General features: G+C 44.9%; 1 protein-coding gene across 3 annotated transcripts in view; it reads right to left on the bottom strand.

Annotated features, from left to right (window-relative positions):
• The window catches only part of PAK6 (p21 (RAC1) activated kinase 6), a 38,526-nt gene extending 13,643 nt beyond the window's left edge, over positions 1–24,883 (bottom strand). Inside the window, exons 1-6 of one of the 3 annotated variants that reach the window (XM_026797865.2) lie at positions 24,442–24,883; positions 13,020–13,343; positions 12,510–12,708; positions 11,845–11,909; positions 6,728–6,917; positions 3,017–3,225 (exon numbers count right to left, since the gene is read on the bottom strand). In XM_026797865.2, the coding sequence (XP_026653666.1) occupies positions 3,017–3,220 (204 nt within the window). In that variant the 5' untranslated portion in view covers positions 3,221–3,225; positions 6,728–6,917; positions 11,845–11,909; ... (1 more) ...; positions 13,020–13,343; positions 24,442–24,883. Of the gene's footprint in view, positions 1–3,016; positions 3,226–6,724; positions 6,918–11,844; positions 11,910–12,509; positions 12,709–13,019; positions 13,344–24,441 lie in introns of all 3 variants that reach the window. The other 2 variants (XM_026797864.2, XM_005494819.3) reach the window with 2 other exon arrangements.
• Positions 24,884–27,787: the final 2,904 nt, after the last annotated feature.

Genomic DNA, 27,787 nt, shown 5'->3' on the forward strand with positions numbered 1-27,787 from the left:
GAGTGAAAGCAATCTTCTGTTTGCTAACTGAGCTCCAGGGATCTTCTAAACATGCTGAATTAATTACACTGAGACTAATACTTAGCTGGTGCAACACAGTAGCTCCAGTAATTTCAACAGAACACCACCACAGTGCACAAACGAGCACCTGGTTTGCTCAGTGTCTGAGAACGAAAGGCAGAACAGAAGATTTTTGTTCAACAGGGTGAAGAAAGGACAACTCAACTCACTCCATGGCGCACACAGCAGCTGCAGCTGGAAATTCTGGTCTTCACTCCTACTCTCTCACCACACACACACCCCTTCCTCCACAGCCCAGCTGCTGTCACGGAACAATCTGCTGGGGACACAAACTTTTTGTCCAAAATTGACAAAAGTGATTCCAGAAAGACATGGGTATTCTCAAAATAAGAAGGCTCCAACAACATGCTATGGCCTCTCCAGAAAATCCCCTGCAGTGCTCTTCTCCCCTTCTAGCTAAAACTCCCTAGAATTAGACTCAGGTCACTCCCATGAAGTCAGACCTAGCCCCAGCAGACAGGGAAGATGGGAGTTAATCTTGCTTTGCTGCTATGTTTAAGCATTGCATCAGATTAATGAGGAAACATCCAAATTTGAGCCAAATGTATATGGAGTGCTGTTACATAGCTCACGCCTTACTGACCAAAATTGAGAAATTCTAATAAGAAAAGCACCTTTTTATAAGCTACACACAAACCCAGGAACTACTATGATAATTTAATTGAGGACTATGTACAAGGGCTTGGCCAACTAGCACTTGGAAAAAAAAAAAATCAAATTGATTGGTATAATCGAACCAGAGTTAATTCAAATGGAGTTTACCAGAAACAGTCAGCTTTGTTATGCAGTCCATGAGAGTGCTTGCATTTGGAATTACTGAGAAAAACAGTGTTAGTTTAAAATGATTCTTTAGTTTTTTAAAGCCTGTTGGGTATTCTGTCCTTGTTCTCTAAAGGATTTGCACCTCCTTTCAGCTTTTACCATCCTCGGGTTTAGTAAGTCAGACATGAAAGTCCTGACCAGAATAAGGCTCAGGGCAAACTCCAGGAAATCTCTTCACATACATTTCTGTTTCAACAGGGATGCCTCACTATTTTTTGAGCATCCATGGCCTAATACTTGAGGAAGTTTGGCTTGCTCTGGAAACGCCATCGGTGCAGTGCCCAGAGGCTTCCTGAAGTCAAGATACAGGGGAGTGCTATCACTTCTCCCTGACCCAAAGCCCCCTACCCTGTGATTAATGAAAATTGGGTTGCTTGACGTGATTCTTTTCTTGATAAATCCATACTGGCTGCCAGCTATTACCCTGCTATCTCTTTGGAAGCGGTTGCAAATAGATTACTTGCTTATTTGTTCCAGTCTCTTTCTGGGGATAGAAATTATTCTGACTGATCTGCAATTCCTTGAATTTCATTAGGCCCAGCTGACTTGAAAATATGCAACTTCTTAGCTAAGTCTCATTTCTGTTCCTGTTCTTTTCTTATTCTGGTCTGCATTCTCATCCCTTCATCCTCATGCTAATTGTCAGCCCACTGATCACACTTAATGAAGACCAGAGAAAAATCATTAAACACTTAGGAATTCTCGGTATCATCTGTTAACTTTCTTCCAAAACCCGCAGTGAACAAATTCTTTCCTTCATCCTTCTTCTCCTCCTCATTGCCCTCATGATGTGTCCTCAGTGCCCTTTATGTTCTTTGAGAATAACATCTCTTTTTTGTGCATTGCCCTTCCAGTTTTGCTCCTACATGAAATTCTTTTCTCTTTGCCCTTTATAACTTGACCTAGTTTCCACCCTTCTGAGCAATCCTCCCGCAGTTTAAGCTCATTACAGAGCTCCTGATCTAACCAAGTTGGTCTCTTATTACACATTTTATCTCTCCTCTGGATTGTGCTCCTATCCCTCTACTATATTTTGAACCTCAAAGCACATTCAGGACACCAGGCAATACCTCCTGTCTTTTTTTTCCCCACCTATTCTTCTTAAGCAAGTTTTTCCTTTATAAACCAGCATTCTGCTCCAAGATCCTGATGAGCCATTTCATTTGTAGGTTTGATTATGTACCAAAGCTTACATTATACCAAATATAGTCCTCTTTATTCCCCATGCTTTAAGCACCTGTACACAAAAAGCTAAATATATTCATCAGATAGTCAACTCTTTTTTTATATCCCTCCTAAAACCCAAGTAGCAACATCTCTGTTTTACAGCACACCTCCCAGTTTTCAGGCTCCTGCAGGGTTTTTTGCCTTTTTTTTTTAACTGGGAACAAAAACTTCTGCCAAGCAAGCAAGATTTTAAGCACAATATTTCTGTCACCATCTTTCATTTCCTTTCCTGAGAGGTCACCATGAAGTTGCCTTTTCCCACAGCATGTTCCTGCTGTCACTTACACAGTCTCCAGATGCCAGCACCAGCAGCCATCTAAACCCACCCATCTACAGGAATCATTTCTTTTTCCTTACTGAAGGACACTGTTCCATTACTATATCCCACTTTCCATTAAAATGCTGATTTATTAACCCTTTTAGCCCAGACCCTAGTTTAGTCCTTGTGTTCCTTACCTGTCTGTGAACAGCAAGGCAGTGCTACATTGCTCTCTCTCCCACTTAGGCTTCCCTGGCAACTTCATTACCAGCCAAATTTGCTCACCCACAAGAATGACAAGCCTTCTAAAACAGGTCTCTCCACAAATTCTTCTCTTGGCTTCCCTGTACAACAGCTGAACGCACCCTGGCTCCTGTCAGCTACCACAGGAGCTTTCACAGGTCCCCATCACCGTAACAGGCAGCCTGGTTATTTCAACAGCAACAGGTCAGGATCCTACTGTCCTTACTCCTGATGAAGTTACTATCACCTTGGGCTATCAAAGCCTGCTATGCACTGAATTCCATACAGATACCACCCTTAGTCCCATTCATGGGCACCAGAAGCAGAGCCTCAACTCGGAGGCAACTCCCTGAGGAACAGGGAAGAACTTTCTGCCTCCCTCACCTTCATAGGCTGGAGCTGCATCCTTGTGATTCTTGAAGGGTCTACCACTGGCTTGGGGCGCCTCAGCGTGTCCAGAATATTCTGCCATTGAGGAGGCAGGCCCACAAATTTGCCCTCCTTTGGGTCAAATGAGGTGTGGACACGGTGCTCAAAGTTCTGTGGGGCCGAGATCTCCGGGCGTTTCTTCTTCTTCTTCCGGAACATGGTGCCTGAGGGGGAGAGGGCAACACGGTCAGTGCCTGTCTAGGGCAGAAGTGCCCAAGCAGTAAAATCAGGTATCAATTCTATGAGTTAATTATGTTGTATTGAGAACATTTCCCAGTGAAAAGCACTTTATCAGGAGTTGATCACCTGCTTTTATAGATGAGGAAACAGGGACCAAGAGAGCAATGATTTTGCCCAAGGCCACCTTGCAGGTTCATGGCTCAGATGGGATTTCTAGTGACTTCCCTTATTTCTACAAATTAATATTGCCTGATAAAACTATTTAAAAAGTAATTAAGAGATACATATTTATATTTTACCTGCTTATACCTACATTAAATGGCTTTGGAATCCACCCAGTTAAACAGCATTGATTCCACCACAAGCTTGAAATTTAAGGTGGCAATGAACAGGGCTCAGGTTGTCTTCCCACTGCTTACTCCAAGTAAGTAATATCTACTTGGTTCCCATTTAATGACAGCAGAGCTGTTGCCAAAGGAAGAGCTGCCAGAGACTGACTCTGGATCTCAGTTTTTCTTGCTTAGACAGAGGGCTCAGGAGGGAGGGAGGAGGTGGTAGCTGGAAATCAAACTCTGTCAGCAGGTAGCTGAAGAAGCTAAAATTAAAAACTAAGATTCTTTTCCCTTGGGGGCTTGAGAGAGACAGCTTGTGTGAACAGCCAGTGCAAGTGCAACAAGCCAAAAGCACCTAACACTGAAATATACCCAAACACAGGAGACTTCAAAATCTGAATTAAGAATTTATAAACAAATTTATAACCAAAAGATATACTTAGAAAGCTCAGAGACTGGACCTTTCTGAAATCGGGCAGATATGAAGGAAAAAGAAGAACCAGAGTTGTGCATGCAGACAAGAGGTGGGAAAGCTGGAGGACTGCAGTGGATTGACACAACCTCTTCACAAAAACCAGATAGGGAAGATAGGGTGAGGTAAGGAGATTTTCTATGGAGAGCCAGGTTTTTCATAGTGGGGAGTAGTGGGAGTGAGAGACAGGCATAAATCAAAACAGGAGTGGTCCCAACAGCATGGACGGAAAAGCCTTCCTGTGACCAGGAGAGTCCAGCATTGGAGCAGCCTGCCCAGACAGGCTGGGCAGGCTCCATCCTCAGGGGTTTGCTCTCAAAGCCAAAGCCCTGAGTAATCCAGCCTGACCCTCCAAGCTGACCCTGCCTTGAGCAGGGGGGTTGGGCTGCACCTCTCAAGGCCCCTTTTCCCTGACTCTATTTACTGCTTTAGGAATAAGCTGCACAGGTTCTTTAAAGCAATTAACATCTGCCAGCAAACAATAATAACAATATTTATATGCTCTTCCTTTTCCAAAGACAACATTCCTATTGGCATTTGCCTCCCACTAACACTGTTACAGCCATGAATGCCACCTCTTCCCCAACATCAGGCTTAGGATTTTTACCACTTAATCTTCAACTTTGTAGCAGTCACTCTTCCCCTGTACAGGACCTCAGTTTCCAACTATTTGTGCTGAGTAAATATTTACAAGGGTCAGAGAGACAGACCGCATAGAGAGATAACTCACTGCAGTGTAGACATGAACACACTTCTGGAGGACACCAGTCTCCAAAATCAGCACATCCCAGTGAAATCTATGTCAAACATTTCCCAGATTGTCCCACTCTAAACTTGTTTAGGGAGCAAAGTGCAGCCACCACCTGAACAATGGCTTTGCTCTCTGCTGCTAGACTGGGATTGGATTGAAAATCCAATACACAATGGCTCCCAGTTTGGTTACAATGACCCTGCAGTCACAGGGGTAGGAAGTGTTTGCATGGCAGAGAAGGACTTGGCTCCATCTAACCCCCCATTCAAGCAATCCACCCTTGGTGAAACACCAACTTCACATGCACTGTCCATTTCAACAGCCTACTAAAGATACCTCACAGGTGAAAAAGAAAACAAAAGGTTAGGAAAGAAAAGAAAAAAACCAAAAAGCTTACGAAAGAGGCTGGAAGCAACTGCTCTGCCTAGAAGAGATTTTTCAGCCAGAATAATCTTTGCTTAGAACAAGCTCCAATGAAAACCCAAATAGATCTTAATGGAGAGCTTATGGGAAGGGTGTCTGTGCTCCAGGTCTGTATTGCAGCTCCTCAAACACAGTGATTCATCTCTCAGGCCCCTTAGGTGCTGCTTATTAACTAATAATCAAGACTAAAGTCAGAGGGCAGTTCTTTAAGGAAAAAAAAGTGCAGACAATCCCAGAAAGGAAAGATACTCTAATAGCTCGTGGTGTTAGTAGTGCTCAAACCAACAGCTGGAGCTGCTGAGGAGCTTGAGAGTCTCCAAGGAAAGCAGGGAGTAACTCTGTAGTATTACAGCAAGTGGTTCAGTTCTGAATCCTTGACTACATGTGAGTTATGACAGCTCCTTGATCCACCTTAACCCAGCCACAGCAATCCCAGGGATCTTACTATTTCAACTAGTACCTCTTCTTCTGCTCCTACTCTCACAGCCTCATAATGAGAGGATACCCAGGGCACAGCAGACAGTCTTAAGTTTGCTTTTTAAGTGCTTCATGTGGCAAAGGGTCCTGTAAAACAAATGCCACAATCATTAGCACTTGTAGCATCAATGGTTTTGTGAACCATTTCCTGATTTCCTCATAACAAGAATGATTCTGGCTTAAGTATTTCAAAATGCAAAATTTTAAAGCCCAGGTGATATTTTGGCCCCAACCAGAACAGTGGCTCTATTTCACCATCTCAGCTTGCAGAAGCATAAACACAACACTACATTTGTATATTTACATAAAATCCCTATCCCTGACAATCAACATGTGGACTACAGCTGGATCCCATAGCCAAAAGCATGCTTCCAAAATCCAGAAAGGAGCACCTACTGAGTTCCTGGTCAGTTCTAAGTGACTGGTTGGCATGGCCTGCATCTGCCTTATTGGCTTAAAACAGACAGCTTAAAAACAACAAAATGTAATCAGCTCCAAATACAACACACCCCTGGGCATCCAGTGGCATTTGCTCTACATGGTCAGCATCAATCCCTGATTATAAAGAGATCAGACAGGTGGTTTAAAGGTAAACTGCATTAGGATCAAATGAAATACATACACTAAAAATAGTTATTTGAAATCCAATGAATTCTAATAATCTTAGTAGGTTTTGCATCTCATTGAGGAGGTCTGTATTTAACCAGTCTCCTTTCACTTTGTGGTTTTCATGCAAGATCTATTTACTTGTATTTCCAATGCTCAGCTAAAGAATATTTATTGTTAAATAAAACACATAAACCAGGCCTTTTCTAAGTCAGTAAGAAATTCATAAGAACATTTTATGCATATAAGATTTTGTAAATCAAGCCAAACCTGTATTTAAACATAGACAGCATCCCTTTAATATAACAACACAAATACTGTGATACTGATTTTATAATAATCTACTAGACTTTAGTCTTTCATTCAGTGCTGACAACTGTACTGTAAGAAATGTCACAAACATAAATAATAAAAGTCACTACCACAAGACAAAAGCAGTCGGAGATTGAAATTCTCTCAGCGATCCATTCCTGCTGCCTGGGAAACCACGTTAGGTTTTTCAACTCCAGATATAGCTGTTCCTGGATGATACAGTTCCAAAAGCTGTCACATCTGCCAGTAAGCACGAGAAAAAAATCCCACAGCCAGCAGATCCAGAGCAGGGGGAGGGATCAGCTGGGAAGGAGGAGCAAGAAGAGAGAGGGGTCAGCCTCAGATGAGAGGAAGGGGTGGGAAGATTAAGGATGGAAGGGGAATGAGTGTTAGTAAGGGGGAGAGGAATGGTTGGGAGACAGGCTACCCGAGGAGGAGGGCACAGAAAAGAAGCAACATCACCCGGAGGGGAAGAAAAAAAAAAAAAAAAGAGAAGTAGATAAATGTTATCAGGAGTGGCTCGTTCCAACGCCCAGACAAAGGCAGCAGCATGCGCTGCCTTTTCACCCGACCTGCCTCCACCCTGCTCACGTCCAGCCACACGTTCCACTAGGACACCGCGCCGTACGGAGCCGTGCTCATTGCTCCCTCACTCACACATGCACTTGATGATAGCACGGCAGCACAGAGCTACTTCAGTCTCACTTGTGCAGTTTCCAGTTAAAAATAAGCTCTCCCTCCCCCTCCTTGCTGCAGCACTGAACTCGCTCATCAGCTCATTGCGTCGCTATCGCAGATCTGGATGCAGTTCCCTACATTCCTCCTGCCCCGGACGAGAGATAACGCTTGGTCCCTGGGCTCAAGAAAGCCATTCCCATCATTTCCAAGTCCTCCCACAGCCGATCTGCCAAACTGCTCTGGCCAGCTCCAAGAGGAGAGGGAGAGAAGGAGAACTCTTCCTACAGGACCTGAGGAGCTGCAATATGCAGATTGAGTTTGCAGTGGGAAGATGAAGATCCCAGGGAACACACCAATTAAAAGGAAAAATGTATTTCCATACTCTGCTACTCAGGTCACTGTCATGTGCTGCATTTGAAATGGATTACAGGTTAACTAGGCCATTATCCATGCATGTCATATGCATGTGTTCACACAAATGTATGTGTGAATATGCACACATGGAATTTCATTGCATCCCATACCTTCTAAAATACTCATGTTTGCCTTCCTGAGGTTTCCAACACTCTTAGTATTTATAACAAGCCATAAACTATCACAGCAGTTTGCAAATAAAGGGAAATGACAGGTTAGGTCCCTGAAGAGCTGACAAACTCGAACGTGACTTCACACAGCGGGGAATGGCAACGAGGGTCAGTGAAAGGGAAAAAGAAAAGCCAAACAGTCCAAAATCTGAAATGGGATCTAAGAGCACTGTCCTGACACCTTCTACATTTTTCTGCAATCCTACTTTTAGAAATATTGGTTGAAGTATTTTTTTCCTCCTAAAGGAAGAGTGAATATTTCCTAGCTGTGCTATCCCTTTCCTCATTGCAAGTCCTTTCCTTCTATTTCCTTTCTCCCTCACCAGCCCCCCATGGCAAAGCTGCATGTTGGAGCAAAGCAACAGCACAGCAAACTGATGTAATGCTCTAAATCCTGCCCAAACACACACGAGAGCACAGATTAATATTACATTAGAAATAAGCTTAGGGAAAGACATATTTGTTATATTGGTGGGTTTATTTCTGGGGGATGAGAAGAACATCACAACTGGTTGGACATTTTTGGCCATGCCTCCACTGAGCAGGGTCTGAAGGTGCTGCCTCTCTCTCCTCTGCTCCATTTCCTTGCTCATAAATTAGGATTAAATCCCAGTGAACGCCTGTTTGCTCAGCTTGTTTGGGACGCTGCTGGATTACATACTTTTAGATGTGTTTTAGTTATACCGTACCAAATTCATTCTGGGACATATATAAAAGCATTTGCAAAGAAAAGACCTCTTGAACCCTTTACAAAACCAGCACAGGCATGTACCAAATGCTAATGGGCTTTATCCCTTAACAAATAAAGTTTTCCATTATTTACAGTCCCCTAGAAATCCCAGCTGAAGTCACCGTCCCATTGTGTCTGTCTCTGAAGTCAGGCCCCACCCTCTGGAGGTTTCATCTAAACAGACTAAAGGTGAGGAAAGGGAATCATTTTTTTGTCTCATCCTCATTTGCAGATGAGACAAAAAAAATTACTAGCCCAGTTTCTTCCCACCTATGTCTAGATGAGCAGATCTACAACATCTTTGAGCTATGTCTCCTGGCTGCTTTTTAACTTTATATCAAGGCCAGATCCCGGCCCAACACACCCTGGCTTGGATGGAAAACATGGGTGCAGGGCCCCAGTGGAGGCCAAGACACGCTCTGACCACAGGTTTGATCTCAACACCAGCATGTAGGTCCAGAAGCCTTGACAGAACTAAGCAGCACAGACAGAAATCACACCCAAACCTCAGCTGCAGTGCCTTCATTACAAGACCAGCCTCTCCCCGTTGAGCTCAGTGTGTGAGAGGGTTCAGCCACCAAACGCTGCTGCAGTACCAGGGAAGGCGGATCACTCATCGTGTCCTTGGCACGCAGGGCCAGCAGGACGTGTGCTGCAGGTCACCAGGCTGAGACCAAAGCCACAACAACTCTGACCCTTCTCCCCCACCTTTTATGTGATTCATGTGGCTCATGTCCTGTTCTGGCTGTACCAAGCCATGCTGTGCTGCGCCTGACACTCACCTCACACCCACATCCCCTCCCTGACCCCTGTCCAAAGAGCAGCTGCATTGTTCCACATGGATTTCTCCACATTATTTTGCTATGAAGGATGTATCAGGGTTAAAACCAGGTTGCTGTATTTTACTGTTTATCCAAAGCACCACAGAGCTTCAAGACAGGGCTTGATGGATTCAGGGCTTCACTCTTCACTGCCTTGTGTGACACAGATCCATTCAAAACCAGCATAAAAGTACTACTGAGATTAGAATAAGAACATTTAAGGTCCTCTCTCCAAAAATCCACATGAATAACAACATCTCGCATATCAGACAAGAGGTTACATTGGGACAAGCCAAGGGGCCACATCTGGCATGTGGGGTCACATGGCAGGGGAAGGAGCCAAGGCACTGGGCTGCAACACTGGGCGCCACATCCTGCAGCTCCATGTGAGCCCTGGAAGCTCAGCACGCTCTTGCACTGCTCCCAGATGCAGCTGCCTCTGGCACACGGGGCTACGAGAGGGAGGCTGCAGCTCCATGTGCAAATGGGCACAGCACAGATTTTACTGTGTGCAGGAAAAGTCACACACTCAGGGAGCAGGGCTGGATTCTCACAAGCAGACCTGTCCCAGCAGAGGCACTGGTGACCACCACCCTGGATCCCCGTACTCGCTCCAGTAGCACAGCAAAGGGCTGACAGAGACACCCCAGCAATTCCCCAGATGGCCCAAGTATAGAGATGCAAGAGTTAAACTTGCTTCCAGCCAACACTAAACAATCTCAGTCCCTAGTTATGCTTGTCATGTTCTCCCAAAGAGAAATAGAAATATATTTAATTGCTGTCAGCAGCCTGCAAGACAGTTTGCTTGTGTTGTCCCCACAGGATAACTGATGGGAAAACTCCAGGCCAGGCAGTGCCCCCCAAAACATGGAAGGACAGATCTGCTTAACCCCACAACCTGCCTGACTCTCATTGCCTTCCTGCTCACTGCTGCCAACACTGAGATGCAAATTTAAATTACAACAGACAAGTCTTCTCCCAGGGAATATCAGTTATCCTGCTCTGTTTGCCACAACTCTGAGTGTTCACACAGCCCCTCTGTATGTTAAACCTGAGGTGCACTCCTAACATGAGATATATGACTGCTATTGGCTACAGCTACATTTCGTTCATCAATTAATTACAAAATAATCTAATTACTAACACTACAAGTTAAATGGCTGAGCCCTAGGGAAAAGTGTAATTTCCTGAGACATTTTGAGGGAAACAAATTTCAAGTTTTAGTCTCTGGGCACCCTCCTTTCCCACTGTTCTTTTTTGCCAGACAAATGGAAGGTCAGTCTAAGAACAACAGTACCATTGGTAAGACCAAATGGCAGTGCATTAGTCCCTGAACCTCACGGTAATCCTGCAGCTTAAGAAACCATAATGAGGAATTCTTTAAAAACAAGACCTGTAGCAGCCAAGTGCTGATTTTGTGCTCCATTGCACTAAGTCTGTGACATTATAACTCAAAGTCAGCGAGACTGGTGCAGGAGCAGCGTTGGTGGCACAGGCAAGGAAGCCGCTCCCCAGCCCAGAACCCCCCTGACAAGGTGTCAGAGTTTGCTGGGCTCTCTGCAGCCCTGAGCAGCACAACTCCTGGTGAGCCTTCAGCTACTCCTGCTCACTTGTGTCCTGTCCAGGTACAGCACTGATGTGCTGCTCTGAACAGGATGGAACTTCAGTAGAGTACCCCTGTGGGTGCCCAAAAACCCTCAAGTGCAATACAGAGCTCAGAGCCTGGCTGTGTGTTTTTTACTTGCAGTTGGGCTAAGCTAGTCCAAGCCGCTTTAAGCAATTTTGTTTAAAGCAATTTACACAAATATTTAGCTCTTTTCTCTGCCTGTGAATTTCCCTAAGCATATTACAGAAGTAGGTTAAAAAGAGCTCTTTTTTCAGATTGGAGGCAGGACAGCCATACTTTAAAGAATTCTCCTTAATTTCATTCTTCTTGGGAACAAAAACCACTTTGTGGCCAAGAAAGTGTTGTTTCTTACTTTGCAACCCTTGGCAGCAGGACCCAGGGTAGCCTTCCCAGGTACATCCATACTCACACCCAGCTAGACAGAAGCAGCCCCTGTGCACAGAGCACAGTTACTAATCCAGCAAGCTATTTGCTGATAGTGCTTTCCACTGTTTGATCAGCTTTGCTTCTAGATTCATAAATCATTGTTCACATAGCATGCAGGATGTACATACCAAGGCAGCACTGAATGTTAAAAGCAATATAAAACTTCATCACATCATCAGGAATGAGATTTTTCCGTGGGACATGGCTGGAGAGAGAGCAAGGCAGCAGCTTCCCTTCCCCAGCAGCTGTGTTAGGGGCTGACAGGTTGTACCCAAACAGAGAACCCAGAAAAGCAGACAAAGAGTGGCCAAAGGTCTCTTACTCCCCGTACACCCCCCAGCTTCACCTGAGAGCTCACACTCACCAGACACAAATTGCTCTTCTGTTTTTTCAGTGCTCTGTCCCCAAATACATTAAAGCATTAGTGCCCTGGTAAAGAAGAAAGCAAATATTAACAGACAGGACTGTTTTCTGTCACTGCAAATACCTGCCTGTATGCACTGGTTACCTGACAAAAATAATTAAATACAAATGCACAATAAATCTGTATATTGTAACTTAAATAGAACAAGATTAGGCAGCTTTCAGCCAGCCAAAACACACACATCCAGCCCCACACGAGTACTCCAGCATAGCTTCAGGAGGTGTTCTGAAAGGATCCTGGCCAGCACAGCTGCCAGAAGGTTGGGAATCCGCACAGGAAGGGTTTAACTAGACCTCTCTGTAAGGTATGGTGAGGGTCCTTGCAGATAGAAGATACTTAAGAGCAGATACTGCTCTGTCTCCCGCAAAGGCGATGAGCATGCATGTTCCTGACATGCTGTCTGCTCTCTCAAGCATCATCCCGAGTAATTTTTAACCCCTTCTTCACCCCAAGGTTTTAAGAGCATCACCCTGCGAGATTGAACAAGGCATTTTCCCTCCACATTCCCCATCCTCTTGAGTGTCAGTTGGCTAAACTGCCAGACCTCAGCCCCACACGTTGTCCCACCTCATAGACCCTGGAAAGTAAAAACCACAAGATCTTACTGGCAGTCCTGCTGCAACAATGCTGGTGGTGGACAGTTCCAAGGGAGAGGAGAAAGAAGGGTCTGGAGGTAAACTCTCCCACTGTCATGCAGCAAAGCCGATTGGAGGACGGTGTTGCTGGGCTATAGGAGTAAAGATGAAGCAAACTCCTTCCCAAAGGAATCCAGCTCCCAGTTTTTCTTCTCTTCCAGAAACATCCCTTGAGAGAAAAAAATTGTATGACCCCCTGAACTATTCCACTCTCACTTCACCCCAGGCGGGCACTGCCAACACACGTGTGATCGTTACACTAATCCATGCCAGTGGCACAGCTCAGCTCCGAAGAGAAGGGGTTAAGCCGAGGCAGCACAGCCACTGGGAAGCAGAGACTTAGTTTAAACTGACAAACCCAGTCCTCCGTAAACACAGGGAACAAATCCCACGAAACAGCGGCCATTAGGACGGTTGTTCTGGCTTTAAAGCAAGCAAGCAAATCAATGTTGATCCCCAAATCTGCGGGAGGGCGCTTACCCCTGACTCCTCATTGCTCCGTGACCAGAGATGAAGTGAGAATGCTCCGCCACTGGAATCCGCTGACACGTCGATAAACTTGAGCGAGAAAGACGGCAGGAGAAAGCGGGAGAAGAAAAAGGGGTGGAGGCAAGTCTGACATGTTTGTACAGTGCCTGATTCACCTAAGCTGCCGAGTTTGATTTCAGGGTGTGGTAGCAGATGGGACACAGGAGCACTCAGCGTAGAGAAGACTCAGATTTCTGTTCCATGGAAAACGACAGATGCCAACAGCAGTGTCTTGGGACCATCTCGCCTTCTTCTCACAGTCTCCTCTCTTGGTCCCTAGAGGGGATGAGAGAGAGAAAGAGCTCGGAGTCACACCTGGGCACCCCGATGTTCCACATCTCAGGCAAGAACTTTGGGGAGATCACCTCCTATTCCCCTCCACCCTTTTTCACACCCCACTTCACTGTGACTTATTAAAGCTCCGCTCGTCAGCTCTTCTCTCTCAGCTCGACAGCCTCAGGGCCGGGAGCTGCTGAAGCTTCTAACAAACCCAACATCTCCGCCTGTGTCGCCTAGCTGCACATTTTGGGACCTGCCACCAATCCCTTGTCATTCCAGGAAGGAAAGCTTTGATTGCTTGCTTTATGGCTCGCTGTAGAAGAATTCATCCTATTTATTTGCATTGCAGATGAGCAGCACATGACCTGGTGCTTTTACTTTTCCCCTGTCCTCGCCATGAGTCAGTGCTGCCAGGTCTGGAGTCTGGGATCACCCTCTAATTCAGTTGTGCTGCCTGTGCCTCAGGCTTTACTGACTACTGGAAATAGACTTTCCACAAGCAGCAGGACACCAGCTCTGGCAGCACCGCCTGGGCTTGGTGACTGGGCCATCATCAGAGGACACTTTGGGGATTACAGCCTGGAGCGTTTAGAGTTCATGGCAGCAAACTCATCAGCTGCCCTTGCTCCATTGCAAACAAGGAGGATTCTTGGCCTATCCAAACCACTGACAATGCTGGCTTAACCCTCAGATATTTTTAGGTCCAAAGAACAGAGATATAAACCATAAAAACCCACCCCTGTGACTTTTTAGGGTTTTTTAAATAACATTGGTTTTGTTGAACCACCCTTAAATAAATGAGAGGCATGCTACAAATAATCATTAGGCGGTCATTATTATTGCTGGGAGTGGCTTGTCCCACAGTGATGAGCCAGCCCAGTGACCTTTTAGCCCTGTTCTCCCATTCCCATTTTCCTCCCTACCTGTCCATTCCAACTAAAAGAGCTGCAGTATCTTTGTGCAACCACCTCAGTCTCAGCTGTAGTTGGAATTCATGAGCTCTACAGTACTATCATGGAGAAGGAACAGAACCAAGGTTTACAGAGACAACCTTTTGGAGCTGATGGTCTGAGGTTCCTAATCCTCATTTCCCAACCTGCTGGCTAAGTTGTGGAAGGCTGGTTCCTGAACATGCAGTCACTGCTTCTACATTACACTGCAGGTCCCTGCCTGCCACAGTGACCCAGGTTTCCTGCCTGTTCCCTCCCCAGGGTATAGGAAATAGAGCCAGCCAGGTTCCTTTCTGTCTGGGGATTAGCTTCTCCCTTCTACGGGGCAGGCCCTATACACAGATGTAATCAAAAGAAGGAAAGTTCCCTTTAATAGTAAAAAAATCATAGTAAATAACAAAGGGGGACAGCATTCTTGCCCAGTGCACTGGAACTCACAGGGCAGAGCAGTGTGGTGGAGGATCAGGGATGAGGAAGCAGAATGTGAATCTAGTAGGTGTGGATGGCAAACCAACCCTGTCATCTGTGCACCTGGGCTTTGCTGCTGTGCCAGGCAGCGCGGAGTCATCTGCACAACCGTGGCGTGGGGAGCGTCACACACAAACAGCTTCTGCACTCTACAAAGAGTCATCCAGCCTTGGAGCTCCACATTTGCATGAGTATTGTATTTCCTGGCTTACATGCTAGCACAATCTTCTAGAACAAGACTTGAGTTTGTTATAAATGGCAGAGCCTGATTTTACTTGTCAAGGCACAAGCTTAGATGAAACCAAAGCAGTTCTGAATCAGTGTGAACCTCTGCTGCCTACAATCTTAATGAAAAATTAGGACACTTTCCAGTCTTCATATTCACAAGTTTGGTCCCAGCAGTCCTGCATACTTTGAAGAAAAATTTCCCAGTAAAAGTGACACGTCTCTAATTTTCCCCTTCAGCAACTCTCCCTTCATTAGACATTTTACTGCTCCTTGCCTGCCCACTGCTGTCTTCTTAGCTGGAGAATTGCACAAGACAATATAAATAATTATACTGGCGCATTTATATAAACACACGATACACGCCCCACTCCTCCTACGGCGGCTCTCTCAGGTCCCGTCGGTCTCCGGGACAGCCATTCCTGGCAGCAACAAGTGCTGCAGGGTACGTTGACTAAATGTCTGCATTGCAGCCTGCCTGATTTATCTTCCCAGCAAAGGCCATTCCATATTCCATGTCCCCTCCCCAGACACAAAGCAAAGCAAATTTCAGATCCAAAGTGCTGATCTCACCTCGTTCCTCATCCTGCCCAGCCACATCACTGCGCTAGGAGAGCTCCAGGATCTCACATCCTGCACTGCTGCTGCAATAGCTTCCATTTAATCACCACTGGAGGAAGATTTTGTGATGAAAACCCCATTGTTAAATGTTTTCCTACTCCAATAGACAAAACTGGGAACTTTTAACTTAAAATATAAAAAGTCTGAGACAGCCAGGCCAACTGTACCATATACAATGTCTGTCTTCTGCCTCAGCCAGGAGAAACATACCTGCTCACCTGTCTGAAGCTGGTGGAAACTGAGCAAACTGCTAAGGAAAATGGATCTGTAGTCAACAGAGCTTCCAGGAAAAACCTAACACCAAGGCACAGGAAATCTGATACATTTATGAAATCCCAGTAAGAACTACAGCAATTCCACCTATGAAGTCAGGCTGTGGCTCAGGACCGGACTTTCCATCAAGTCTTCCCTGTGCTCAGGGATCAGATAGGAAGCAGAAATGCTCTTCCACACAGAACCCCTTCCTTCTCTTTCATAGTTCTGTAAATCTAGAGAAGCTGGCCAGGGAAGTGAAAGAATGCACTTAAGGATTGGGACAAAGGGATCACTAGGAGAAAGGGTGTGTTTCACATCAGAACCAGCCAGTGGGAGGAAGCATGAGATAGGAATCAAGTCTGGGAGTCTCAATCAACACATGTCAGTGAAGCCAGGACTGCAGATAAGGAGGGAGCAATCCAGAGGCAGTTTCACTTTAAATAAGTACTTACAGTTTAGCCACCTTTCCTTAAGGGTATCCCATTTGGAGGTGGGCAGAACATTCCAAGAGAGCATTACCTGGATAGCCAGCTCCAGTGTTTGGGTTATCCTCCTGCTTACTATGCATTGCTGCCATTATCCAGGTAGGATCCTGAGATGCCAGCAGGACAAAGTCCTGCTTGTACTCAAGCTGCATGAGCTCACCCAGTGTTTTTATCCAAGGTTTACAGTCTAAACCAGAAGAGGTATTTTCCAATTCAAAACAAAACACAAGTGCATGAGAGCTGAAGAACTGGAAGTTCATCGAGCAAGTCCAGAACTCTGAGTGCTGTCAAAGATCTGGACACATCCCCACACTCCTATCTGGCAGGGCAGTGGGGAGCTGAGTGTCTCTATTTACCCTATGCCACACAATGCAGATTGGGGCACATGGAAGAAGGGAATTTGTCCTGCTTCAGGCTCACAATGGGTTACAGCCAGGCTCTCCTGGGCCAAACACCTCCTGTGGTGGAGCAAAGCATGGCCAGCAAGGAAACAGCACAAGGACCTGGGAATTCTGCCAAATTTGCAGAATGCCAGAGGTAAGAAGCATAGAATCATTAAGGTTGGAAAAGACCTCTGAGATCATCAAGTCCAACCTTGGACCCATCATCACCTTGTCAGCCAGACCAGAGCACTGAGCGCCACATCCAGTCCTTCTTTGAACATCTCAAGGGTGATGAATCCACCACTGCCCTGGTGCAGTGCCCCAGTGCCTGACAACTGTTTCAGTGAAGAAAGCAGGTAAGCTTAGAGAGGGTAAGAAAACACCAGACTCTTTGAAAATTTTAACTCCTGCTCTGATGAGAAACTGAAGAAGATCACCTGAACACAGCACATGCTATTTTGCTGCTGGTTAAATTCCTGTGGCTTGGTAGATGTTCCTGCAGATAATATCAATATAGCTTGGAACACAGCCACCTCACATGTCTTCCAGATCTTTTACTTGTAAAAATTCACAGACTTATTTGGTTATAACAGAAGTAACATCATGGTCCACCTCACAAGGCTGTGCCACCGTCTACAAAAGGTGCTTCTTCTGCTTCCCACAAAAGCCACAATGATCAGTCCTGCAATGGCGCCATCACAGCAGAAAGCCAACATTGCCTACAGATTCCCAGGTCACCTTGGGAAAGGCATTCTGCATGCTGCTAAAATGACTGTGACAATGCTCTACTCCCCCAGAACAGAGGCGGCTTAATCTGTTGTTTTTCCAAGCATGCTGCGATCCTTAAGAATGCTATAGAAATGCAGATTGAAATCCCTCGCTGGCACCAGAGGAATACAGACCGCAGCCTCTGTTCTGAATAACTAGGTCAGTCAGCTATCGCTGAAGTATTAGCCAGAATCCAGCGAATTCCTAGTGGCCAAAATAACGGCTGCAGGAGTCTAACACCATTTGCTGCCATTAGTCACTCTACCTCTGGGTACATTCAAACCCAGCTCTGCAGAGCTTAGAATAATTTGAGGGCTGGAGCTTGTCAAAATCCAAGCACGTGCCTCCGTGCTTCACAGGTTTCCCATCCCACTTGCAGCCGTGTGGAGGCAGGGAACAACAGTCCTTGCAGCCAGCTCAGCCTTACCCTGAAAGCATTCAGCCCAGGAAAATCAGGAAGATGCACTGCTAATCCCATGCCCAGGGAACAGGCGTCACCTCCCAGCAGCAGCTTCCCTAAGCAAGTACAGAAGAGGCTTTGACCTATGGTGGTGAGTGGGTGACATTTTTGGGGGGGAAGGCTGATAGAGGCAGAGCAGCTATTCCTCTCTGTGGAAGAAAAGAAGGAAAGGGCTGACAGCTGCAATGGGAACAAGTATCCAAAATATATTTCAACCCCTTCTAGCTGCTGACACTGGATCAAGTATTTGGTTTCTTCTCCCTAGAAGTAGGAGGCAGTTGAAGGGTTAAACCTGGTTGGGTTTTTTGGGTGATTTTTTTTGTTTGTTTGTTTTTTACTATTATTTAATTTATTTTCAAGCTCTGGTTGTCTCAGGAGCCTGGCCTATGGTTCAGCTGCACGAAGTCATGCCACAACACAGCAGCCACAACCTGCATTGCAGGAACTGGACCTTCTTGTTCTGCCACTGAGAGCAGCATGTCACAATACTGAACCCTCGCTTTCCCTTATCTCCACAGGCGGCGAATGCTCTGGAGTCCACAGGAGGGGTTGCAAAGGATTAAATGATTATAATCCCCACTTAGAGATTTATTGATATTACACAGAAAAATGGTAGCTGAGACATCCTTGCCTTGCATTCTAACTGCTACGACAGAGGAACAAGTTAATTCCTACCTCCCCTAAGAGTGAGTTTTGCTTTCCTGATAGTAGTTACACAAGTCTTACTTTCTCTATCCTCAGCAATCTCCTCCATCCTTCATTTAGGCTGGAATTTTAATAGCCTGAATACTGCCCAAGCCAGAAGGAGGCACTGGTTGTTCTCAGGTACCGGTTTCAGCACAGGACAGACTAGTGGGCAAACAGTAAAGTTCAACTACCACAGTCTCCATTAAAAACAAGTTTCCAAACTACCCAACACATCTGTGCAACTGCTAAGGCTGCCAGATTCCACAATAATGGACCAAAGCATGCACACAGTCAGGCAATGCACGTTAGTAAGGACTGGAACACGCCGGCTGTCTCTGATACTGTAGGAACATTTTTCTACCACAGCCCTACCCTACAATTAAGGGAGGCCAAACTGAGCACAGGCACAGCCTGAGCACATGGACCTGCTGGCACTTGGCAGAGTGAATGCCTGTCCTTTGGAAGGAGTCTAGATCCTGCTGGCTGCTGAGAGGGGAACCATGGTGGAACAACTCAACCAGAACCCTCTTCAACATGACACCAGAAACCAGTCCACTGATATACACGTGTGTGTGTGTATATCTAAATATTAAAGAAAATCTCCATCACCACCATCATCCTTAAAGAAGAGCAATATAAGACATAGCCATTTAAGTTGTAAATAAGATGTAATATTTTCTAATCTGCACATTTACAGCTTCTGAGGCTAGCAAAAATAACTGAAAAACTTCAGTTGATCTTCTACTTAATCATCATTCCTCAAACTACTAATCCAAAAAAAAACTCCTTTTCTTGTTGACGTGCTCTCTGAGGTGCCAAATAAATTCTATAAATAAATCAATTTTTAAAAATACATTCCAACACAAAAAAAAATATTAACTAGTTTGTCTCCATTCCACATGTGATCTTTGGGGGAAAAAAAGGCTTCTTAACACTTAAAATTACAATTTTTAAATTTAGCTCTTGAGAATTTTAATGAAAACTGAAAGCCTGGGTAACAGTTGTGCCCAAAGATGTCCTGCAGAAATACTTGAGTATTTATCTGAAAAATTCCTTCATTTTCTTCTTTCCACAAGTACAGTCTCAGTCTAAGCACAGCCACAGACCACTGAAGGTGATCCACAGGTTAGGAGTAGCCAGAAAATTCAGGTGAGCCCAAGTTCTAAAAGACTCTTTAAATGAATAAAATGTAATATTCCTAAATAAGTTATTGGCTCAGCTTTATGTGACCCAGACTGCTGTTTTGAGATGCTTTGGGAGAACGTATTTAGAACTTGGAGAGAACACAAAAGGCCAAAGAGCTTTGCAGGTTTCTGGTTCGGGAGCAAGCAGAATTATTTTCTTTCCTTTAATACCAAACAGTATTCTGTAAGAAAGAGGCAGAAATCAGGAGGTTTTCTCAGCAGCAGTCACAGACAGGAGCATTTTGTCTATTGACATCATCTCATGGCTGATGAGGTGCCACAAGATTCGAAGCTATTTGTGCCATTAGTTAATACATTTAGGTTTCTAATGAAATAAACACAAGCAGGCGTTTTTCCTTTTAGGCCCCAGTTACTCCATCCCAGTGCTAGGTTCGCAGTCTGACTTTTCTCCTTTCCCTGCACACTCAGGAGCTCTGATGGCTGCAGACTGAGAGTGTCCCCAGAGTGGACAGCTTGCTGCAGCATGGCCAGCTCAGAGATGACTTGCCCAGAGAGACTTCCCAAAGTCAGCTGTAACATCTGTTCTTCGGATGCTATCCAAAATCCCTTGAAACCAGAGCTTTTTCACTGACTTCCACAAGTGCTAGAAAGATCCTCATTCTAAGCTGGATGTTACAGGAAAGAAGTTAATTTCTAGCATTATTGTATGCAGTGATGTACTTTCTTGGCCAAGGCCCAAAGTACTCATTATGAAGTGTAACACCCTGCTTAATTCTTCCAGAAGCCAATCATAAGGCTACTATGAATTTTAATGAGCACTGAATCAAGACCCAGATGGTTTTTTAAGCCAAATTATCCTGTTCTTGGTTATTTTAAGATCTGTGTAGTGCCTTCTGGCCACTACATGTTAACTCCTCTGTTCCTGGCCCAGATTAAGGACAGACTTGCACCCTCCTTCTCCTCTAAGCGCAGCTTTCCAGCTGTGCTGTGAAGACCCTCAGCTCCTTCTGTGCCTTGAAAAGTCACAGATTTAGAAGACTCAAATGTTGACACAGGTGGGGTAAAAAGGTTTCCACAATACTTGGCAGGGAAAAAAGTCAAAAAGCTAGAAGGCCGTCAATAAGGGAACACTGACCCTACAGACAGTCAACTCTATTTAGCCAATTCTCAGGGACAAACAATTGAGCTGAGAGCCATCAAGTTGACATTATCAACTTATGGAGTCACTGTCCCTGCTCAAGTTGCTGAGTACCATTTGCTTTCTAGTTTGCAATGCCATGTTTCATTTTAACAATGACACAATCTTGTCTATACATTCTCTCCATGCCATATGAGCAGGTCACCTGCTCCTGGCCAGGGGATGCTGCTGCATTGCCTTAGCTGGGTCTACACCAAAAATGACACTGCTCAAAGCCACAGTTTAGCTAAATTGATTTTTCAGAGCAGGTTAAAAATTGCCTTCCACATCTACCACAAGCTACTATCATCTTACTCTGTCCTTTGACTAAACTTGGGGGTTCTGGGGGAGAGCTGAGGGTAGTTGGTTGGTTGTTTTCACAGGTGGGGTAAAATGGACAGTAAAGGAAGAACACAAAAGGAAAAAGGCTCTACTACCTGCTTTCCTGGTCCCCAAGTATCCAGGATCTTCTCTCACTGCAACAGCAGTTCTCATTCCAGTGTCCCAAAGCCTCTTCTTCATAATATACTCATAGAATCACAGAATAGTTTGGGTTGGAAGAGACCTTAAAGATCATCTAGTTCCAGCCCCCATCCATGGGCAGGGACCCTTCCAATAGATCAGGCTCCTCCAAGCCCTAACCAGCCTCACTTGTATGGGTTTTTCTTTTTGTATTCTGGGATTATTTCCACCCCTCTCCCGCCCCCCCCCCCCCCCACCTTGTCTGGTAAACAGATGGATGTCACAGAAATGAAAAGCATGAAATGGAAGGAGCAACCAAAACTGAAATGCAGCATTATGCAAGGCAGTTATGGAGAAGAAATATGTTATGTCACTGGCTGTTACTCAGTCAAGAGTGGTTAATGAGTTCACACTATTTAACCATCTCCCCAAAATGGGCATCACAGCTTGAGGAATGCAGATAGAACTTTGAGATGATCGAAAATAAGGGATGGAAGAGAAATAAGGAAACCAAAACAGCTTAATGCTCTTTCTTGCCTTCAGATGCATGACATGGGGCACAGTTGTCCTAAGTCTGGGTCTCAAATATTTGTTTTTAATTCACAGAAAACACCCTGACTGAGCAGCAGGAGTGCAAGTGACACACAGAACTTGCCATCATTTCTTAAAGCAGGGGGAGCTCAATCTCTGTGCTGGGATTGCCAAGTCCTGCAAGAACATCCAGCTCAGAAACTCGGACAGCTCTGTCTTTGGAAGAGGCCTGAGGAGCGTGTGCTTTAACCAGCATCTGTCCCTTTTCACTTGAACCACATTTGAACTTCTTAGCAGTGAAAAATCATTCTGCCCTGTTTCTATTCCTCTGAGAAATTGCACACAGGCCCCTCTTATTACTACATTAGTGTAATTTTGTCTCTGACATTCCCTCTGAGAGGAATTACTCATGTCCTGCTATTATTTATTTTACTGCTAAGAACCTGGGTTTTAGGAGTAGTTTTAATTAAATACCAATGCTCCTCCTCCTCAATTAGGATCACCTTTATCTAGGTTGCTGTGCTTTGCATTCTCTAGCAGCAACACTTGTTTCCTCTTATTTATCCATCCTACCACCGTTCTCTCTGGAACTCAAAAAAGCCCCCCTCTACCACCAAGTCACTGTCATGCAAAATACAAGGTTTTACCAGATACAAAGAACCATCCCATGGAAGATAACCTGATGTTTAATACTGGCTATGCAGAATTCCAGTTTAAAATTATGTTAAGTGGCACTGCCCAAAGCAACAGCAGCAGCTTCCATAATCCCCCAAAGGCTGCTGTGCCAGTCCACAGCATGTGGCTACTACTGTCCTTTTCTGATTTCCCTGCTCCTCTGGGGCCTTGCTTCCACTTCCTTTGCTCCCCCCTACCCTCTCATGTCGTGATTTTCTTTGGGAGCTTGAAGTGCAGCACAGCCTCCCCTGGGTAAACACCTCTTCAAAGTCTTTGCTGTCCCTGGATAATGAATCGGATCACAATGTATTCCAGACTTGGGTACACAGGATTCTTGGAAGCTGCCCTAGATTAATGATTTAAGAGTTATTCATTCATGCTCCCCAAGTGACAGAGGCAGAACTGATGACTCCTGACTTGGAAGTTGGCAGGAATATCCTCAACTATTTCTACAGAGTGGAATCAAGCTGCAGCAACTCCATCCAAGTGCGTGAGCTGATCCAGTGCCTGGCAGCGACAGCTGCGGACACAGCACAACGTTACACAAGCACTGCTGGCACCAAGGCCCTCCTGGCCACCAGCCCCTGCCAACACTGGCACAGGTGCCCTTCCCCAGGCAATCTCACCCAGCCATTCTGCAGCCTGCCCAGGGCACAAATTCCCTCCAGGCACTGTTTGGTTCCCACCTTCCCTAGGGAAAAGAAGAGGCAACAAATTATTTTGATGTCTCTCTTCACAGACTTGACAAGGCTTTTTTCCAAAAGTTTACTGACTATAGTTATTTCCCTAACCAGAAGGTGGTTTTGTTTTATGAGCACATATTATTCCTTTTCCAAGAACAAAATGGAACTGCATTCATGTATTAGCACCATTAGCATGCAAAGAGAAAGTGTGGATGCTCTGCCCTGCACTTCTGGGCTCAGCAAGTGCCTTCCCTCCATGGCTCCAGCAGCTCTGCCAAATCCATGCTCTGCTGTGCTCCCATCAAGGACTGTCATGTATACCCATGACCTAAGCACACATTTCTGGAGGCTTCCCAGCTAGGAATGGTTTCAGTATAAGGAAGGGACACTGATGATCAAACATTTTTTAGGTTTTACCAGTTTTTTTCAGAGCCATCTCTGTACATTCAAGGTATTTTTTCCCTACCTTTAACAGGCTTTTCCTGCAGCTAGGACAAGCTCTCTACTACTTTCTGGCCTCTCAACCAATAGTTTTCAACAGCCATAAACTGATTGTTCAGGTGTCATACAAATTTAAAAAAAAATCTTATCTCCTTACTCTAGGTTTCAACAGCATTTCCTCAAACCTTGCCAATTAAAAAACTTTAAGTCCAAATTCCCAAGGCAGGAACCATCTTCATTTCGCCTCCTACAGAACAACAAATAATCTAGCAATGTTGAAAATCACTAGATTAGTAAACCATAAGCTGATGTCTATTTACTAAATTTTACTTTCATTCATCTACTGTTCTTTCAATACCCATCATTCTGCTACTTAAATGTATGTTTTAGAGGCACAGTCCCTGGCATTTATTCACCACTAGAACACAGGCAGTGTTAAAAACACCACAGGCACAAGGCAGTGCTAAAAAAATTCTCTCCCACCCATTTTTATGGCTTCAGACCTCAGAAAATTAGCTCTTACTGGTTGATTTTTCAGCCTAAAAAGGGAGTACCAGAGATATAATACATTTATCTGAGTTCTACAGACCGGGAAGGTAATAAAAATGCAAGAAGTCATTTTAGTGTCCAGAATGCTGAACCCTGTTGCCCCGTCTACCTCCCACAAAAGCAGGCTTACCTTGAAAAAAGATCCCAGAGAAATACTTCTGGAGTAAATTCAGTCCCTTCTTCCTTCTGACTGCAGGTTGCTGCTTGTCTTAAATACAGGAAACATCCCTTGCTTCAGGCAAAAATTCTCAGCAATTTAGTCTTAAAGCTTCTGCAGAAAACTCCTCATGCACATGCAAAGCCCCCGGCTCCAGCTGCTTCCTCAGCAGCGCTGCCCCTTGCCAGGTGCTGGGCAGTGATCCCAGTGCTCCCACCCCCGTTCCCGGCACGCAGTACAGGTGGTAGCACAACTCAGGGAAGGTACAGCAGCCTCACAAACACCAATTCCATTGAAACCTCGCAGTTCCGGCTGGGGAGATCTCATTGCAGACACACAGCCCTGTCAGGATGCTGGGATGCAGTGAGTCAATGTTTTCTGGGACCTTTTTTTATCGTGGGCTGATGCTGTGAGCTCAGCAAAGAGGATGGCACAGTGCCTTGAGTGGCATTTTACACAAAAGGCAAAAGCAAGATACTAATCAAGATTCTGGTGTGTAGAGACTCCATGCATTTTCCCCTCAACCAAGCCTGGAAAACACAGGCTTAGCATCACACTGGGGTGGGGAGAGAGCTACAGACATAACAGCCTTACACTTTGAGAATCTGTGATTAAAAACTCTCAGGCGTGTAAACTGCAGGCCACAAATGGCAAATAAAGTGTCATTCCATCACAGACTCGTTTCTCTATGTGGGGAGCATTGCTACGTCTTTTTGTGGATGTCAGGACTCTGGGCATTGTGCTGGTGTTTGCAAAAGCTAATACAAAGTTGACACTTCTGCAGGCTAGGTTTCAGCAACAGTTTGCCTGGCACCCTGAGAAGGAAGGTAAACTGTTCCATGGCTTCAGACTTCACAGGGATGTAAATGAGGACAAATTTATTAAGCTGATTGAAACGGCTCATACTGGCTGAAACTCTGCAGCTGTAACCATTATATTCCTGATCCTTGAGTCCCAAATGCAACCCAGCAGAACCCAATGTTTTAATCAAGACACCAAGTGCCATGGCTTCTTCCCACTGCAGTCAGTTTAGAAATCAACACCAGCAGGGCTGCCAGGGAGGCAATTAGGTATTTTCCATAGGTATCTGATAAAGAAGCCAGTTATTTACAACTTCCTGGCACGTCAGTTACTTCAGTATTTCCTACACAACACTCAGAAAAGAGAAGCACTGTTTTTTGGTGGTTTTTTTTCTTCCAGATAAAGGTGTTGTATTCCAGAGCCAATTCATTTTTCTTGTTCTTGAAGCTGGCTTCTATTTCCTCACCTGGATAACCACAAGCACATTTTTGTGAACATTAGGTAACAAGAAAGCCTGCTGCTAATTCTTCCTCATCAGAGCCTGGGGAAAAATCTGAGCTGTTGGGTGAAAGCTAAAAAAACAAACAGAATAGATGGGAGGGGGAAGAGGAGTGAGAAATAATTCAGGAGTGAGTCAGTCATACTCCTCCTGCTTAGTCACCTGTAGTTGTGCTCTCCAGACACACTGAAGATTGGGAATAAGATTGCTGCCTGCCCTCCACCTACCTCCTCCTGACAAGGACTTGGGAAAAGAGATAGGGCAGAGTTTGGGGAACCAGACACTAGAGATGCTTGTTTTCCAGTGTAAGAGAGCTGCCAGTAGCCTCTTTGTTTCCCACCTCCTTCTGTTGCCCCTGCACTATTTTGCAGTTAAATCATCTTGATTCAACCTGTTAATCTGCTGGTCTGAGTTCCTCTGATGGTGCCCTGCAGTTTTGACATCGTAGGGGGTTGCCATGGAGAAGAGGGTGATGTCATTGACACAAAAAGCACCCAACTTACAAATACAACAGGAACCGAGCTATTTATAAGAGCTGCTTCTCTTCCCCCACTCTTTGCTGAGGTGGGTGGAAGCAAAGACAGCAGCTCCATTCTTGATGTTTCTGTCAACAAGTTTCAGAAATGAATTTTCTTGTCAGAAAATATCCCAACTCTGTGAGATTACTGAATGCTGTCAGCTTTCGGACTTCATTCATTAGAGCTTGATTTATGTTTCCCAGCCCCTCACTGGTTTGAGGTTAAATAACATTCATGTTTGTAGAGTAACTTCTGCCCTGAAAATCTCTGCAGCATTACTGAGATACAACCACTTCTGGAAGGAAAGGCATGTCACAAAAAGAGAGGGGACAGAGACCCTGGTTTATGTAAAGGCTTCATACTGCTTATAACCACTCAGTAATAACTCAAAGAATCACAGAGCAGCCTCAGCTGGAAGGGACCCCCAAGGATCCTGTGACTATTGGTTTGGCCTTGACTGTGTGGGGTTTGCACATCAACACAATTCTTACAGAAATAATGTTTAGTGCATGTAAAAATGGCAAAACACAGAGGAGAGAAAAGGGAAGATTAAGAACTTAGAGAGGAACAAAAATAATAATTTTAGAATGCACTTGGAATAAAGCAGTTCAGTTCACATACAGGTAAAGTACTAATCCAGGTTGGCTTAGGGGTAGATGCAGAACAGTCCAGTGCCTTTATTGCATATCAAGGAATATGCAATATTGAGCATACCAATACTGAATTCTGCAATATTCCAACTTTCTTTTTCCCTACAAAATGATTCCTGAGTGAATGATAATATAAAGTATTGCACTACAAAGTACATTACTAGTTTAACTTCAAGGAAATATACAACCCAAGGTACTGAAAAATCAAGAGACTCCAAAGCACTGGGAAAAAAACCCATCAGCTCAGGCCTAGAAACTGAACACTAACATTTGTCTTTTATCAGCATTGTGTCACCCAGCTCCTGATCCTGCTTGGTAAATCACACTTCCACACCAGCTGGAACCATGAGGTCAATAATTAAATAGCTTTGGATCATAGTTATTAAAAAAGGAAAGCAGGGAACAAATATTTCTAGAACCAACAAATGAACAACATTGTTCCTCGGTCTTTACTGAATGACCTTGATATTCATGTTGTTTAATAATTTAAACTATTATGGAAATGAAACCTTCATATTTCTAAGCTTCCAAACAGCATCCAGCTTCTGCTGGATTAACTGAGCGAGGGGCAAAAAGTGTGAAATAGTAAGAACCAAAAGAATGAAACTGTTAAAGGAGTTCAGTGTTCCTTATCAAGCTTTAAGGGTGATCTGTACAAACACAGGCACATCCATGTGACTGCAGCACCCATAGCCCGAGGCTAAAGGAAAGACTCCAACCACCAATTCCCAGCCCACAGGCAAATAACTCACTTCAAATAAGAATTCAGCTTTTGTACATCGAGGCATCCTTGGGGAAATCACTGGGGCGCAGCAGGGAGTGCTGCACCTCAGCCCAAATGCATTTTGGAA

This window comes from Zonotrichia albicollis, chromosome 6 (assembly GCF_047830755.1).
Source record: "Zonotrichia albicollis isolate bZonAlb1 chromosome 6, bZonAlb1.hap1, whole genome shotgun sequence".
NCBI classification, from domain to species: domain Eukaryota; kingdom Metazoa; phylum Chordata; class Aves; order Passeriformes; family Passerellidae; genus Zonotrichia; species Zonotrichia albicollis.